Source organism: Panthera onca, chromosome A1 (assembly GCF_046562875.1).
Source record: "Panthera onca isolate mPanOnc1 chromosome A1, mPanOnc1 haplotype 2, whole genome shotgun sequence".
NCBI classification, from domain to species: domain Eukaryota; kingdom Metazoa; phylum Chordata; class Mammalia; order Carnivora; family Felidae; genus Panthera; species Panthera onca.
The window spans coordinates 120,696,239-120,712,274 of NC_138339.1; the positions used below are offsets into that span (position 1 = coordinate 120,696,239).

Consider the following 16,036-nt stretch of genomic DNA (forward strand, 5'->3'; position numbering starts at 1 on the left):
AGTCTGCTTCAGATTCTGTGTCTCCCTCTCTCTGCTCCTCCTCCACTCACATTGTCTCTCTATTTCAAAAATAAATCAAAAGTTTAAAAAATTAAAAAAAAATAATAAGCATCCCAAGGGATTCTGATTCAAGTGGCTCACAGGAAATGGTCTTCGCAGTCCCCTTCAAGACAGAAGAACTTACTTCTCCAGCTATAGGGAATATTACTTGCTAATGGTTCATAGATGGTCCCCTCCTGAAAAGGGAGCTGCTTCACTCAAGGTAATCTGCACCCCAGCACTAGTCAAGGCTAGGGGCAAAGAGGGAAGGGGTCCCAAGCCCGGCACCCTTTCTTTTTTTCCCCACACTCTGAAGGTCCATGCCAGCGCCAGGGTGCCCCAGGGCACTGACTGAGGCCTCACAGCTCAATTTCTCCTGGAGGGGTCTGCTGCCCTCTCTCTCCCAGGTGATTCTGCTAACCCTGCTCCCCTATAAACCTGCCGCAGGTAAACCTCCACTTCAGAGTCTACCTTCGGAGGAGGAAGGTGGCCTAAGGGGAAGCCATGCTTTGTGAAACCTTGTCTGTGACTCTGCAACTTCCTGTTTTCCAAAACAACAAAGAGAACCATAGGGCAAAAGGCTCCAGGCTTCTAAACCCATGCAATACAACCCGCAAGGACACACCTGGGTTTCTTTGCTACACAGGATCATCTAGAGACAAAGACAACATACAGACTAACACAGCCAGTCATACAGCGAAGAAGGGGCTTGAGCCTGCTCACTGCTAACCAAAGGGCCCTTAGCAGGATTCGGAGCATCAAAAGGTCCTGCTGGTTAAAATCTGGGGAAGGAGACTGGGAGTCAACAGCTCTGACTTGGATTTCCTGTCAGCCTTACTGAAAGCTGAACAAGAGTACATCCTTTGAGCTGGAGGCCAGCATGTATGCCCCACCCCCATCCCCTGAACACACTCCAAGGTTCTTGTGGCCAGGCAGCTAGATGCACAGAAGGGAGGCTGGGCCTTCCACTGCCAAAGGAAATCCTGATCCTGGTGCTACAGATTTAAAACAAAAATAGCAGGACTTCCGAGAACATAAATAGTGCTTAGAAATAACGGAAAAAAGGATGATGCTCTAACCTGGGGCCACCAAGCACCCGAGAAATGCCTGCCCCCAGCTGCCCTTTGAACCCAAGCAAGACCCATGCTCCTCATGCATTCTAATCCACGTAAGTGATCTCTATGCAACCAGACCCATACTTTGTTCTTTCCTTTCCTGAACCAGGGAAAGGAAGCCTGCCCCTTGGCCACTCACGTTCTGTATGCTAATGGTCAACTGCGTCTTGAAGTCACCGAAGTCCTTGGCCAGTTCATAACCATGGTGATAGAAAGTGAAGAGTCCTTGCAAGAACGCCAGTAGCTGTAAGGCAGGAAGGAGAGCAGAGGTCACATCAGCACGCTAAAGAGAGATTATGAAGCTTTATCGGAATTCCCAACCTTGGTTTGAAAGCCTCGAATAAAGTAATAAAAATGCCTATCATTTAATGAGTGCTAGCTACTTGCATGCCCGACACTGTAATGTCTTATGCCTGCCCTCACTAAATGCTCATAAAGACCTAGAAGTTGAGTACTATTGTTGTCTTCATTTTAATATTGAGAAAGCAAATTCAGAAACATTAAATAACTCACTCCAAAATCTTAAGTAACAACCAGGATTTGAAACCAGATTCACCTGGCACCAACATCCAAGCTCATACTCTGAGCCTCAGCACTTTCTAAGAAAATCACTTCTTCAGAAACTGAAGACCAGTCTCCAAGTGCAACTCAGTCTCCTTCAAATACATCTGTAGTATCAGGGTACCATGCAGGAAAGTACGGTTATACTGAGAGCCAACAAAGAGGGAAGACAAGGAAGCTGTATGTCCCAAGCCTACAGTGTAACAGGCAAAGTTAAAAAAAAAAAAAAAATCACCCAGAGCAGGCTTCAGCTCAAGTGTGCTTCTGTGCTTTCCTTTAAGCAGGTAAACACTATGGATGCCGTAATTAAAATATTCCCATGTTTCCACATTTTCAGTTATGATGGCTCCCCTAAATTCTCCTTTAAATCCCCCTAAGCTAAAACATAGTAAGTCCATTCCTCCATTTCCTCCCAGCACCTACACGCAAACCTACTGTTGTTAGGTTTCCCTTGCCCCTTCCCAAACTCTACACATCCTGCCTCAGTACCAAACCTCAATCGGAAGAAAGGACTGTAATAAAAGTCTAAACAAGGTTTAAAAGAACCACAACTTTACTTTGTTACAAGCTCAGTCATACTGCATTTGGGGACCATCCCTGTGGTCCGAGTGGTCCACTCTGATTTCACTGACCTGCCTCCAATACATGTTACATAAAGATACAGCTGCTTTAAACAGATGTTGGCAAGGATGTGAGAATGCAGGAAAAGAGGAACCCTCTTGCACTGTTGGTGGGAATGCAAAGTGGTGCAGCCACTCTGGAAAACGGTACTGAAGTTCCTCAAAAAATTACAAATAGAACTACCCTACAACCCAGCAATCGCACTGCTAGGAATTTATCCAAAGGACACAAAAATGCTGATTCGGAGGAGCACATGCACCCCAATGTTTATAGCAACATTATCAACAATAGCCAAATTATGGAAATGCCCACTGACCTATGAATGGATCAAGAAGATGTGGTGTGTGTGTGTATATATATGTGTGTGTATATATATATATACATATATATATACGTATATATATATATATATATATATATATATATATATATATAGGAATACTACTCAACAATGAAAAAGAATGAAATCTTGCCATTTGCAACAACATGAATGGAACTAGAGGGTATTATGCTAAATGAGATAAGTCAGAGAAAGACACATATCATATGATTTCAATCATATGTGGAATTTAAGAAACAAAACAGATGAACATAGGGGAAGAAAATGAAAAATAAGATAAAAACAGAGAGGGAGACAAACCATAAGAGACTCTTAAACACAGAAGAAACAGGATTGCTAGAGGGGTGTTGGGTGGGGGATGGGCTAAACAAGCAAAGGACATTAAGGAGGGGAACTTGTTGGGATGAGCACTGGGTAGTGTAGGTAAGTGATGAATCACTAAATTCTATTCCTGAAATCATTATTATACTATATGTTAACTTAGATTTAAATAAACATAAGAAAGATAAAGCTGCTTTGCTTTACATTGTTTAATTTTCCAGTCCCTAAACTAACATACCTTTAGTAATTAAACATAATCTCATTTTTTTTTCACCTACCTCTACTCCTCTACTCTTCTGAGAGGCAGCGCTAATAATGTTCGCAAAGGAAAATTCAGCCCATGGTAAGAACTAAGGTATGTGCTACTCTCCCTTAGTTCAAAGGAAAGAACAATCTTTAGACTAAGCCACATGACCAGCCCACTTTATCAAAGAGCTCTGTACTGTGAAGTAAGGCAAAATCCAGCTTTTAATAATAAGAAATCCTGACTTCCCCCCTATTATCCCCAGAGCAACTATCCCCTTAGATCCTCATGGGAGGTTGAGAAGCAGGCCCAGCTGGGTCCTCTGTTTCAAAAACTATCTAGTGACACCATATATAGATCACTAACATAAATCAATTAAAGGGTGGTACACCACATAGAATCACCAAAGACTAATAATGAATTCTTTTCTTCAAAGATGATAGAAGCTTTTGAACTCGCTCTATATAAAATACATTTTGGGGAGGAAAGCTCATGATTTTCCTCCTGGAAGGCTCCAGTAATAGAGAAGAAGGAGCTCTTAAGCCAAACCTAGTGTCAGTGTTTACAATGAAAACTGTTTTTTCTGATCTCTTCCTTCCCCCACTCCCCCACCCCACCCGTCACTGAATGCTCCGCCCATCAATTTTCCAAGGCACTGAACCATCCTCTCCTGGAGAGTAATGCAGAAGATAAGCAGCTAATTCTAAAGTCATTCCTCCTATTAACTCTGATTTATCTTCCACTTAAAGTCAACAGGGCCTCTCACACCAAATGTAATTAAACACACTCCAGAAGCTCACGAACACACCACCTGGACGTGCACACAAGTGCTCCAAAGGCAGAAAGTTACTAGTATTTATTTTGGTTCTCACTTCCTTTGGTGTCATGCTTCATTGTTCATTCGTCGATGGGAAATGATTCCATAGATATTGTTGACTTTGGCCCACTTCCCTCCTCCCCTGGCAACATATCTCTTCCCCACCCCATCCCCACCTTCTGACATCCCCTCCCCACACAATGCATGAACCTTTGAATCTATCACCCAGTGGGAAATGAAAGACCACTTCCCAGTGGGTGGGCGAGACCCACAGAAAGACCCCAAAGATGGGATCATCTGTCTGCCTCAAAGGAATTCTTGTACTCAAACCCACAGGAGACAAGCTCGTTGGAGCCCCACCTTGGCTGGCAGAGAAGCAGCACATCCACACAGACTCTCCCCTGAACAGTCAGCAATGCAAAATCACAGCATGACAAAGGAAATACCAAAGAAAGACCTTCTCCACCTCCCTCTGCCTCCTTCCCCCGTCCCTGTTTTCCTCAGAAAGTAAGAAAAATCTATTTCTATTTCCTACCAGACAACATAAGTTATATGTATTTTTTAAGTAAGTAAAAATGTAACTGCTTCATTTAGTGACAGCTGCATCATTCCGGACTATCTGCTAAATTTAGATGGTTTCCATTCATACAACAAAGCTATTGTTATAGGCTGAATTGTGTTCCCCTACCCCAACAAAAAAACAAAATTATGTTAAAATCCTAACCCCAGTAGCTCAGAATGTGATTTTATTTGGAACTAGTCTTTATGAAGGTAATCAAGTTAATGTTAGCCAGTAGGCCCTGATATAAAATGAATGGTGCCCTCATAGAAAGGGGATACAGTATTCGTACAGAGAAACACACAGAGAGAAGACACCTTTAGAGCACCTTTACAGCAAGGAATGCCAAATACTGCCAGCAAACTACCAGAAGCTAGAAGGAAGGAAAAATCATTTTCCTACAGGTTTCAGAGGGAGCATGGCCCTGCTGACACCTTGATCTTGGACTTCCAGTCTCTACAACTATGAGAACTCAGCACAGGCATGCTGACAGGATGCCTGTTCAGCAAGACAGATATACTCAGACTGATGTGTTACGAGATGCACTGTAGTGTCAGTGTCCAGATCCGACTGGGGAAGGGGGAAGCCCAAGAAAGGATCCAACAAATCAAAGGGAAAATGAAGACCTGCACTGGGGCAGAAGACCAAGGGCAGGAAGGTACAGCACCAAAAAGTATTTACAAGATACATCTCAGAAGATGCAGTGCCTGATGAACGCAAGGAATGAGCTCTCCTCAGCACTAGATTACTTTCCATTATGAAAACTCAGGGAATGTGGCTTCATCCTCAAGAAGGGAGTAGGTCATTATCTGCAACCCAAAATCTCCACAACATTTAGTACTTCAATAAGAAAATACAGGCTTCTAGGGCACACACAAGAAAATATGGTTTAGATCCCAGAAGTCTGAATTTTCTTCTTTGGAATACTCAAATCTTGCTTCTTTTTCTGAAGGTCAATAACATCCTAGTACTTGAAGTTACTTTGTAAGAAACAAATGAACATAGTCAATATGCACAGAGGTCCCTTGAAAGGCTGGAAACCAACTACAACCCTGACTACAACCAACGCAAAATATGAATATCCACACCAGGTGCCCCAGCAATTTAGTTCAGTAAATTTCCTGCTGGTTTCCTTTCCACCTGTAAGCAATCAAATACTGTTTCGTACAGACTAACAACCAGACCATTCCAGTTCTGCCAGGTAGCAGATGTCACCTTGGGGAATAAATGTGCTTCCATTTCCCAATCTGAAAACAGATATAAAGCAGCAATTACCTACCCTCAGAGATAGTATAAGGGTAGGACAGCCATATGGGGGTGAAGTGATTCTTAGCGTACGACACAGTTTGACCTAATCCTCAATTGTTATTTCATGGTCTTCTGTACAATCTCAGCCAGGGGTTCAAACTTAAATGTGTGACACGATCGCCATAGAGGGTTTGGTGAAATAGGGATTACTGGGCCCCACCCCGAATTTTGGGGTCTCGGCTAGAGCCTGAGAGTCTGCATTTCGAAGACTTTGACAACCACTGATCTAATCGGCGGTGTTTTGATCAATCTCTCCCACTATCCATAGCTCCTGAAGCAGTGACCAGCCCATAAACTGGTGGGTCGAGAAACGAGAGCTTCTGTAAAAGGAGTGAACATGCGAATTCTACATCCAGCCTCTCAACCACTCATTTAATTTCACTTTGGGCAAGTTCCTATCACTTTCTCTTCATTCTAATAAGGGGCCAGAAATCGTTTCTTATTAGCTCTCCAGGTGCCTCAGTGCACGGCCTACAAAACATCTGCAAACCGCCAAGGTTTTCCACTCTTCACATCCCTCAGGCACTTCCCCATATCCTCCCTCCGGTCCAACCTGCTACTGCACTGCTTGCTACCTTGGCGACCTCTCTACTACATCCACCTTGCTTCCCAAATGAGGCTCTGAACTCCTCAGACACAGCAGCGGGGTCTTCAGCCATTTCCCTGGTATTCACGAGGTAAACGCTTTCAGATTCACCAAGACTTTTTAGATTAAAACAGGCAGGCCTCGTTAGTATTGGCACTTGTCACATGTGCTCATCTGAGTGAGCACCTGGGTGACTGAAGCTTAGATATTCCTCTATCTTAGAATAAAAAAGTAATTGCTACCTGGGTGCCATTTAGGTTAGCTCCATTCTAAGCATCATACATGAGGAAACTGATTCCTCTTAACATCTTTATAGGGTAGGTGGTATTATTTTACTCCTTTTGCAGATGAGGAAACTAAGGCTCAGAGAACTAAGTAACCCAAGAACACACAGCTAGAATGGCTGGGCTGAGATTTCAGTTTAAGCAGTCTGGCTCTGGAGCCCTTACCAGTGATGTTTTACTGCCTCTCAAACACTCAAGATATGGATATACTACAAATGGGAGTCAGGAACTAGAAGGATTGTTCCTTGCAGGTTTCTTTAAAAAAAAAAAAAAAAAAAAAAAAAGAAGAGGAAGAAGAAAAGGAAAAGGAAAAGGAAAAGGAAAAGGAAGAGGTGGAGGAGGAAGAGGAAAGCCCACCTAGATCAGCAGTCATCAGGCCAAGTCCAGCCTTAGCTGGGCTGAAACCCACACATTCATGAAAAATCAAGGTCTACTGCTCCAAGAGGTTCTGTGTTGTTACCCAGCAAAAGCTTACAGACACAGTATCTGATTCACGAGGAACACGTACTGGGAGATACAAGGGGACAACAAGAACAACAAAAACACCTCAAAGAAGTAAGATAGGCCAATTAAAACCCAAGACATCAAAAGCAAGCAATTGTAGAATACTATCATTGTGCACCTCAAGATTATTACAATCACTGTTGTTTTCCTCTAGAAATTCTGGTAAAATCAATTAAAAACATCCAACGCTAATTCTGTGACAGCATTTGAATGCCTGCCCAGACCACAGGAAATAGGCTTCAGTAAACCTTTCGCTGAAAAGCTGGCTTTAACACCTCTGTGTCCTAAGCAAGGAAATCAATAAGCTCATTTTCTCTGTAGGATGGCCTCCCCCACGACACAGACTGCAAAAACAAGGGGATTTTGACAGGAGACCGTGATAGAGACCACTACTAGACAGGAAGCTGGCTCTCAAGTTTCCAACATTCACATAAGAAGACTGAGGTAATTAAGGATATTAAAGAATTTGCCAGGGGTGCCTGGGTGGCTCAGTCACTTGAGCGTCTGATTTTGCTCAGATCATGATCTCACAGTTCGGGAGTTTGAGTTTCACATCAGGCTCACTGCTGTCAGCCTATCAGTGCAGAGCCCACTTTGGATCCTCTGTCCCCCTCTTTCTGCCCTTTCCCCACTTGCGCTCTTGCAAAAATAATTATTTTTTAAAAAGAAGAATTTGCCAGATGAGGTGGCTGAGAAGGAAAGCTCAAAATCCTAGTTCCAATACAGTAAAAAAAAAAAAAAAAATCTAAGTATCAGATTCCAAAGCCACCAGAGTCTGATAAAACTATTAGCAAGTTCACATCCCTAAAAAGCATCCCAGAATTTTATGAATTAGAAATGGAGCACAGAACACTCTTTACTAAAACAAGTGGTTATTTTCTCTCCGTTTCTTATAGTTTTATTGTTTGCTTAAGAAAATCACTTTCTGAAATCTAGGTAGGTAAGAGTCTTACTTCTACAGAGACTCCAGGCTTGGGTCTAAATCAGAGGCTGCATTTTTAGTGAAAAATGCAAGGTCTGCACGAGTTTGAAATTGAGGCCCATGTGCTCTCTCGGTGTTTCCATGACATTTTCGTACTGTGCATTCTGAGTGCAACACAAGGGCAGGGCAGCACTACCACTGCACAAAGCCACACCCATGCTAAGGTGGTCTCAACTAAAGCCAGACTGGTTTGCACACTACAACCTTTCTCTCCCTGCTACTCGGTTATAACCAACTACAGTGAGAAATCACTTTATATAGTACCTTTTAATGCACGGAAGGAGCGTGGAGGGGCTTTGAACTCCGCAGACAAAAAGAGGAATGTATCATGTACATTCCCCTTTTTCCTTGGGCAACTACTACGTTTGGATTATTTGAAGGAGAAAGGAAGGGGGTGGGAGGGTGGAAAGTTAAGGTGTAATCACTACTGTTGGGCAAGATCAACAGTCCTCCCCCTGCCCTACTTCCACCTAGAAACCAATTAGCACAACACAGCAGGGCCAGAGGAAGCACTATCACTTCTGCTCAGGTTGCCCAAGAATGGCCACAGGGGACAGTCCAGGGTAGACAGACTGACAAAGCACTGTGACTTAGCAGAAGGCACAGTACCAGGGCTGATCAACCTCTTCATCAGCAACTTAGAGCATTTTGTAATCTAGGCAGTGGAATGAGGACTGGAGGTCAAAGTGCGGGTATACCATTAAACCCTGAGCATCTACTTACCGGCTCCACGAACTCAAACATCTTTCTCTCTTGGACTTCCTGCACCTTGAAGACATACTCCAGGGATACTTCATAGAAATGCTGCCGGACCAAGTCCACTTGGCTGTCTGCCTGCAAACAAGTCAGAATTTAAGAGGAAAGTCAAGTCACTACCCAAGGAGAGCATTCAGCAAGCAGGCCACAAAATTCCTTGGAGATGGTTTTTATACACAATTCAGACAGCATGAAACAGACCTAAGACTAGTGACAATGTCCTAGGCACCATGTCCTTAGGTATACATATATTACGTGACATTATTCGCTCCTCATTCACTATAGTGACTTAATCCTCATCCAATTCCTAAAAAGAAGATATTCTCATTACCTCTAAGTGACAGGAGGAAAATGATGTCTGCTAACATTAAGGAACCTGAAGCAACCAGTACAGGGCACAGTTGGGATTTTTGTGCTTGTGGATCTGCCTCCAAGACCCTTGATCATCTTTAAACTAGGAGGCTGTACCACCTCCCCACACCCAAGGGCAGACCTGGGTTCTAAAGAAGACAGATTTTTAAGGAGAAAAAAAGAAAACCTGCAGGGTTCTCCCCATCCCATTAGGAATGAACAAAACCAGCTGTTAGAGGGCAGGGGCCTTTAGGAAAGGACATTTCCACATGAGTTTCACCTATTTTCTTGTTTGTCAAGGGACAAACTGTCAGTTTACTTCAGCAGAGTAATTACACTATTCCATCTAAGCCTCCTTTCTCCGTCCATGCAGAGGGGGTGCTGCATAGGCCCACACATGCGTACAATCAAACCACTGATGCAGGATATAGACAGCAGGGGAGAAAATGAGCCTGGGTAGAATAACAAGATGCTATTAAGTACCTCAACTATCACTGTGAAGTTCATAACATTTCCACACTATTGCTATGCCACCTCACTGTTACAGTGAATGCACATTTCAATGACAAAAAATATTAGTATTTTTTAAAATTTTATCCACTTATTTTTTAGAGACAGTATGCACGAGCAGGGGGAGGGCAGACAGAGGGGGAGACAGAATCCCAAGCAGGCTATGCACTGTGAGCACAGAGCCCAACTGGGGCTCAAACTCACAAACCGTGAGATCATGCCCCTGAGCGGAAATCAAGAGCTGGACACTTAACCAACTGAGCCACCCAGGCGCCCCTTAAGATTTTTTAATAAAAATGAATATCCTGGTAGTGGGAAACAAACATCTACCTTCTTTAGAAGTGACGGGGTGAGAAACCATTCTATAACATACTTCACAGAGACAGACAAAGCCCCCAAAGAAATATTTCTTCCAGTGTGCCTTTGTCAAGATCCCTGCAGAGGAAACTGGGGACATATTTCCCATTACACCAAATATGACACTGCTATCTTTCTATCTAAAGAACGTGGCAAATCATTCATTCATTCAACCATCATGCACAAAAAGAAATTTCCTTCATGGAACTCACAACATAGGGAAGCAAAAAGATTCTAAATAATTATGTCCATAAACAGAAAATTACAAACCCTGGTAAAGCACAAACAGCCCAGTCAACTCTCCTGTGAGCAACTTCCTCCTAGGTAAACATATTAACACATAGAAGCTAATTGGCTAAGTGCTGGGTGGGGAGGCAACCAAACACACACACACACACACACACACACACACACACACACACACACACACACACACACACACACACAGCAAAGGGCTAAACTTGGGGGTATTTTCTAAGCCTCTAAGCAGGAGAAGCTGGTATTTGCGGACTGAGAGATCTTTATTTGGAGGCCCAGTTTCAGAAAGTGCTGTACCCTCCTTCCCCAGGTGTGGCTCTTCAGACCACTGGGCTGATCCCTTCCACCTGGGCTCCTGCCAGCTAAGCCCCATATGCTCCTGCAGCGTCTAATTTCCTCATAGTGCAAATCCAACACACTTACACCAGGGATGCATCCACTTCCCCTGACCACCCACACACCTCAAATATCCTCCTTGCTCAGGCTTGCCAACTGACACTCCAACTCAAGAAAGGGTCATTCTGGAAATTTGCAACGTGGCTCCTGCCATTAGGCAGCAATGGAGGAAACTCCTAGGAGACAGACAGCAGAGCCCGGCATCAGTCAGGGAGCTAACAGCCCAAACATCTGGGTTGGACTCACAGTTCTATCATTTTCTAGCTGGAGAGGCCTACTCAAGTCACTTATCCTCTCTGGGGCTCTTTCCCACACCTGGAGGTAGTATCCGCCCTTGTGAGAAAATGAGCTAAAGGATGTGAACAATTTGAAAGCCAAAAAGGGCTGTGTGCACATCTGCTGTTACTACCACCAAGCCCTTCAGACAGATGGCCTTCAGCTCCTCCCCCCTAAGTCAACCATGGGTCTCGGGGTGACTAAACTCCTTTCCTAACTAGTCTCCCTGCTTTCTTTCTCTCCCCAACCCCAATCCAGCCTGCACCCAGCAGACAGAAGAGCTTTCTTAAAACTGGAATCAGAAGGGGGTGCCTGGGTGGCTCTGTCGGTTAAGTGCCTGACTTCGGCTCAGGTCATGATCTCACGGTTCGTGGGTTCGAGCCCCGCATCGGGCTCTGTGCTGACAGCTCGGAGCCTGGAGCCTGTTTCAGATTCTGTGCCTCCCTCTCTCTCTGCCCCCACTCATGCTCGGTCTCTGTCTCCCTCTGTCTCAAACATGGTTTGCAAGACCCTGTGCGACCTGCCTCCCCGCCCCCCCAATGCATCCTCCCTATACTCCAGCCTCCCAGATTGACTCCCTGTCCCCTAACACTCCAAATACTTTGCAATTGGTGTTCCTTCTGCTTGCAAACCTCTTCTAAATATTTAGTTTTTTAAAACTTTAAGGCACCATAAGAAACTTTTACATTATGACCCAAAAAACATGCCTTATAATTTTCTTCTGTTCTAGCTTCCTCTATTCTATTTCATGACCTGACCCAGTAATTCAGATTTTTATGACACACAATTCTTAAAAAATACTTTGAGAGAAAGAGAGACAGAGGGAGAGGGAGCGGGAACAAGCGCAGAGGAAGGGCAGAAAGAGAGACAAAGAAAGATTACCAAGCAGACTCTGCGCTGATAGTGCAAAGCCTGAGGCCGGGCTCGATTCAGCAAACCTTGATGCCATGACCTGAGCTGAAATCCAGAGTTTGACCCTTAACCAAATAGGGTCCCGAGGTACCCCTAAAATATGTTATTTTTAAATAATTTCTACACCCAGTGTGGGCCTCAAACTCACAACCTTGAGCTCAAGAGTTGTATGCGCCACTGACTGAGCCAGCCAGGCACCCCAATACACGCACAACTTCAAGAACAGCGTCCTAGCTTTTCTCTTAGTGGTCCTTCTCATCCTTCTAGTTTCAATTCATTTGTTAACCTCTTTAGAAAAGGCTTTAGTGACCATGTTAATGTATATAAGGTAAAAAGCGCTGGGGTAACCTACCCCCCCCCCCAATTTATTTCCTTATCACTATGTAAAATTATTTTCAATGCTTTTCTCTGCCTGTGGCTCACCTACTGCAATAGAATATCAATGAGGGCAAAGACTTTGTCTCATTTTTCCACTTTTCTATCCCAGCTTCCAGAACATTGCCTGGCCCATAGTAAGCATTCAAGAGATGCTTGAGGAATGAATAAATTGATCTCTACGTGGCCATCAGTGATCCAGTTCTCAGAAGAAATGCATAACTCCATACATTTCCACAGGAAAGAGAAGAAGAAATCCAATTAGAATGGTAGGTTTCTCGGGGCGCCTGGGTGGCTCAGTCTGCTGGTTGTCCGTCTTCAGCTCAGGTCATGATCTCACAATCCGTGAGTTTAAGCTCCGCGTCGGGCTGTGTGCTGACAGCTCAGAGCCTGGAGCCTGCTTCAGATTCTGTGTCTCCCTCTCTCTCTGCCCCTCCCCCTCTCACACTTTCTCTCACTCTCAAAAATAAACATTTAAAAAAAATTTTTTTTAATTAAAAAAGAATGGTAGGTTTCTTTTGCCAATGCCTTTGCTCACCTGAGCCATAGAGCTCTTCACATCATTAGACCCCCTCCCCGCCCCACCCTACAATGGACTGGTAGGCCAGGAGTCCAGCCCACCTGGCAACCACTCAAGATGGTTTCCCTGCTTGTTACTTGAGAAACGGTTCATCTACCAGCTTGTCTGAGATGCACCAACCACTCTAAGGTTCTTGGAAACAAACACTGTCCTAGGCTCTAAGTTCATTAAAGCCGATCATTCATTTACTCTCCACGATACACTCAACACCTGAATGGACTCACAGAAGTATGCAATGAATATTTGTTAAGTGCATATTGTCTTTAAAGCTTCTTAGCCCTTGGAGAAGAAAAGTTAATTTACAAAAGAATCACCCACTAGATGGCAGTGTCATTCCACATCACTGCACTATAATTTTATTCACCAAATGTAGGGATTGGCTAGAATTTCAAAGTATTCAGTTCAGAGCTCTGCAATTAGGTAAGAATTCTGGATATTTAAAGAAAGTACATTTCATTAAAAGTGCAGTAGGTGTCTGGTAATATTTCCAAATTGATTTTTTAATAAATGTGAGAAAATCATCACTTAATAGCTGGAGGACCTTGAACAAATCCCTTGACCTCTGCAAGGAACCCAGTTCCTTCAAAAGTATTTCCAGTAGGTTCAATCAGAAGATTACCAAGGTCCCTCCTTCAGGTGGTGAATCCTATCTCAACGACACTGGCATTGAATAACAATGGCTGCCTAGCTGCCCAGCAACATCCCTCCCTCCCAAGGTAAAGAGGCAATTAGGAGAGTACAGTGAGTTCAAAGAGCTCCAGGGTCAGGGGCCAGGGTTCACAACCTCACTGACTAGCTATTGGCAGGCTACTGAACGGCGAGGGAATAAATCTGTCCCTCACAGAGTGGTTATAAGGATTTCAGAAGATTCCAAGTGCCTAACACAGTACCTAAAATAAGCATCAGTAAATATTTGCTGGCCTTATTGTTGTGGTCAGTGAAAAGTATTGTATCGTTTTTGTTGTTATAAGATTTTTATCAATTTAATTCAGCTCAGGCACAACTAAAAAGCAATGCTCAAGAATACCCGGACCTTAAAGAAAGACTTACAGCCCACTCCTTGCCCTCAAAGTACTTAGAAAGCGTAACGAGGTCAAAGACAAGCACACAAAGAACCACAAAAGAGTGTAATGTAGAAATGCCCACTAATACCTGTAACTGACAATGTCAGGGCTATAGAGTAAAAGTTGGTGTCCCTGCCAACATTCGTATGTTGAAACCTAAGCTCCAATGTGACAGCACATGGAGGTGGGGCCTTTGGGAGGTGACCAGGTCATAAGGATGGAGTCCTCATGAATGGAATGAGTGCCCTTATAAAAGAGACCCCAGAGAGCTCCCGGGTCCTTTCACCACATGACACCACATCAAGAAGAGTCATCTATAAGCTCTCACCAGATGCTAAATCTGCCAGTGCTACAATACTGGCCTTCCTAACCTCCAGAACTGTGAGAATTAAATTTCTGTCTCTATAAGCTGTCTCACCTATGGTATTCTCTTTTACTAGCCTGAACACACCAAGGCAGTGACGAAGAGTACCATTCAATTCGGGAACGGGAAATGGGGAGGAACAAGCCAGTCATAGGGATAATACTTTATATTTGTTTAGCAGCCATAACACACATCCCCATACATGAAATAGAGAGAACACATACTTTGTGTTTTACCAAAAAATGGAACTAAAAGATCAGAGAGGTGAGTACTTGCCCCAGGTCACACAGTGAAAACACCCAACAGCAGGCCTTGAAGTAAGGTATCACTTTCCCAGACAGTGCTCTGGGCTGACACTGTACTATCTTGGGGGGAGAGGATATTGGCATGGCTTTAGAAGAGTATGTTACAGTCATCCCAGACCAAGGAAGCAGCATCCAGGTATGGAGAGAACAGACCAGAAAAGCATCCTCACACTGCGGAATGCCATGCCTACAGACTAACTGTGCTATGGCCCGTCAACACCAACAGGTGGTAGAACAATCACACAGTTGTTCAACTCTCAATGACCCTGACTCACCTAACTGCTTAGGAACTGCAGAGCTGGCCACATCTGGTCATTGCAAGCTGCAGCCAAAAAGACTTTCCTTAAAGGTAGTTTCCAAACCCTAAATGCTAAATGACTCTAAGAAGGGTAACTCACTAAACAGTGAGGGCATCAGGACAGATCCTAATTTATCATGGATAATTGCATATTCTTGGGTATCTTCCAGTGCCCATACCCCCCACACAGCTGGGATCCCATCCAAGGAATTAAGTACTTTATATACGATCCAGTGAAAATAGGTTCTCTTTAGCCTTCTCCAGCACATCTGACAAGATTCACCTGAGGAGCTAGGCTACCTTCAAGAATCACCTCCCCATGTGTTTGCTCCTTTTTCCCTAGCCAGGTAGGAAATCTTCCAGGACAGGTTAGTGTTTTCTACTTTTCACACCAAGTACTCAGTTGCTATAAGCTGGCTGACCGGCCAAGAACTGATCTGCAAAGCCCATTACAAACACTTGTTGCTGGCAGTGTTGTTGACTCCTCTTCATCATTTACACAATTGGTTTAAACTTGCATTTCAAAGCAAAGGGCTCTGAGAGCAAGACATTCCTAACTGAGGATGTGCAACAAATCGGGTTGGGAGGGGTTCAGACTCCACCATCTCCTATGTTATCTTCATTTTTCATCCTTTAAACATATGATCTTCATATTAACTTTCATGTGACAGAAGCACTGCATGGTATTTGCTCAAAAACAAAGTAAACTGAAGAATGAAGGCTAGCTTGACAAGTGTCCATCGAATGATGAACGGATAAAGATGTGATACACACACACACACACACACACACACACACACACACACACAATGGAGCATTACTTGGGCATTAGAAAAGATACCTTGCTATTTTCAATAATGCAGATGGAGCTACATACAGAGTGTAATGCTAAGTGAAATAAATCAGAGAAAGACAAATACCATATGATTCTACTCATGGTATTTAAGAAACAA

General features: G+C 43.8%; 1 protein-coding gene across 7 annotated transcripts in view; it reads right to left on the reverse strand.

Annotated features, from left to right (window-relative positions):
* Window positions 1-16,036, reverse strand: part of ARHGAP26 (Rho GTPase activating protein 26) — a 423,991-nt gene that overhangs the window by 292,029 nt on the left and 115,926 nt on the right. For all 7 annotated transcript variants that reach the window (XM_060635852.3, XM_060635853.3, XM_060635856.3 and 4 more), the window contains exons 6-7: window positions 9,005-9,115; window positions 1,294-1,398 (exon numbers count right to left, since the gene is read on the reverse strand). In XM_060635852.3, the coding sequence (XP_060491835.1) occupies window positions 1,294-1,398; window positions 9,005-9,115 (216 nt within the window). The remainder of the gene's footprint in view (window positions 1-1,293; window positions 1,399-9,004; window positions 9,116-16,036) is intronic.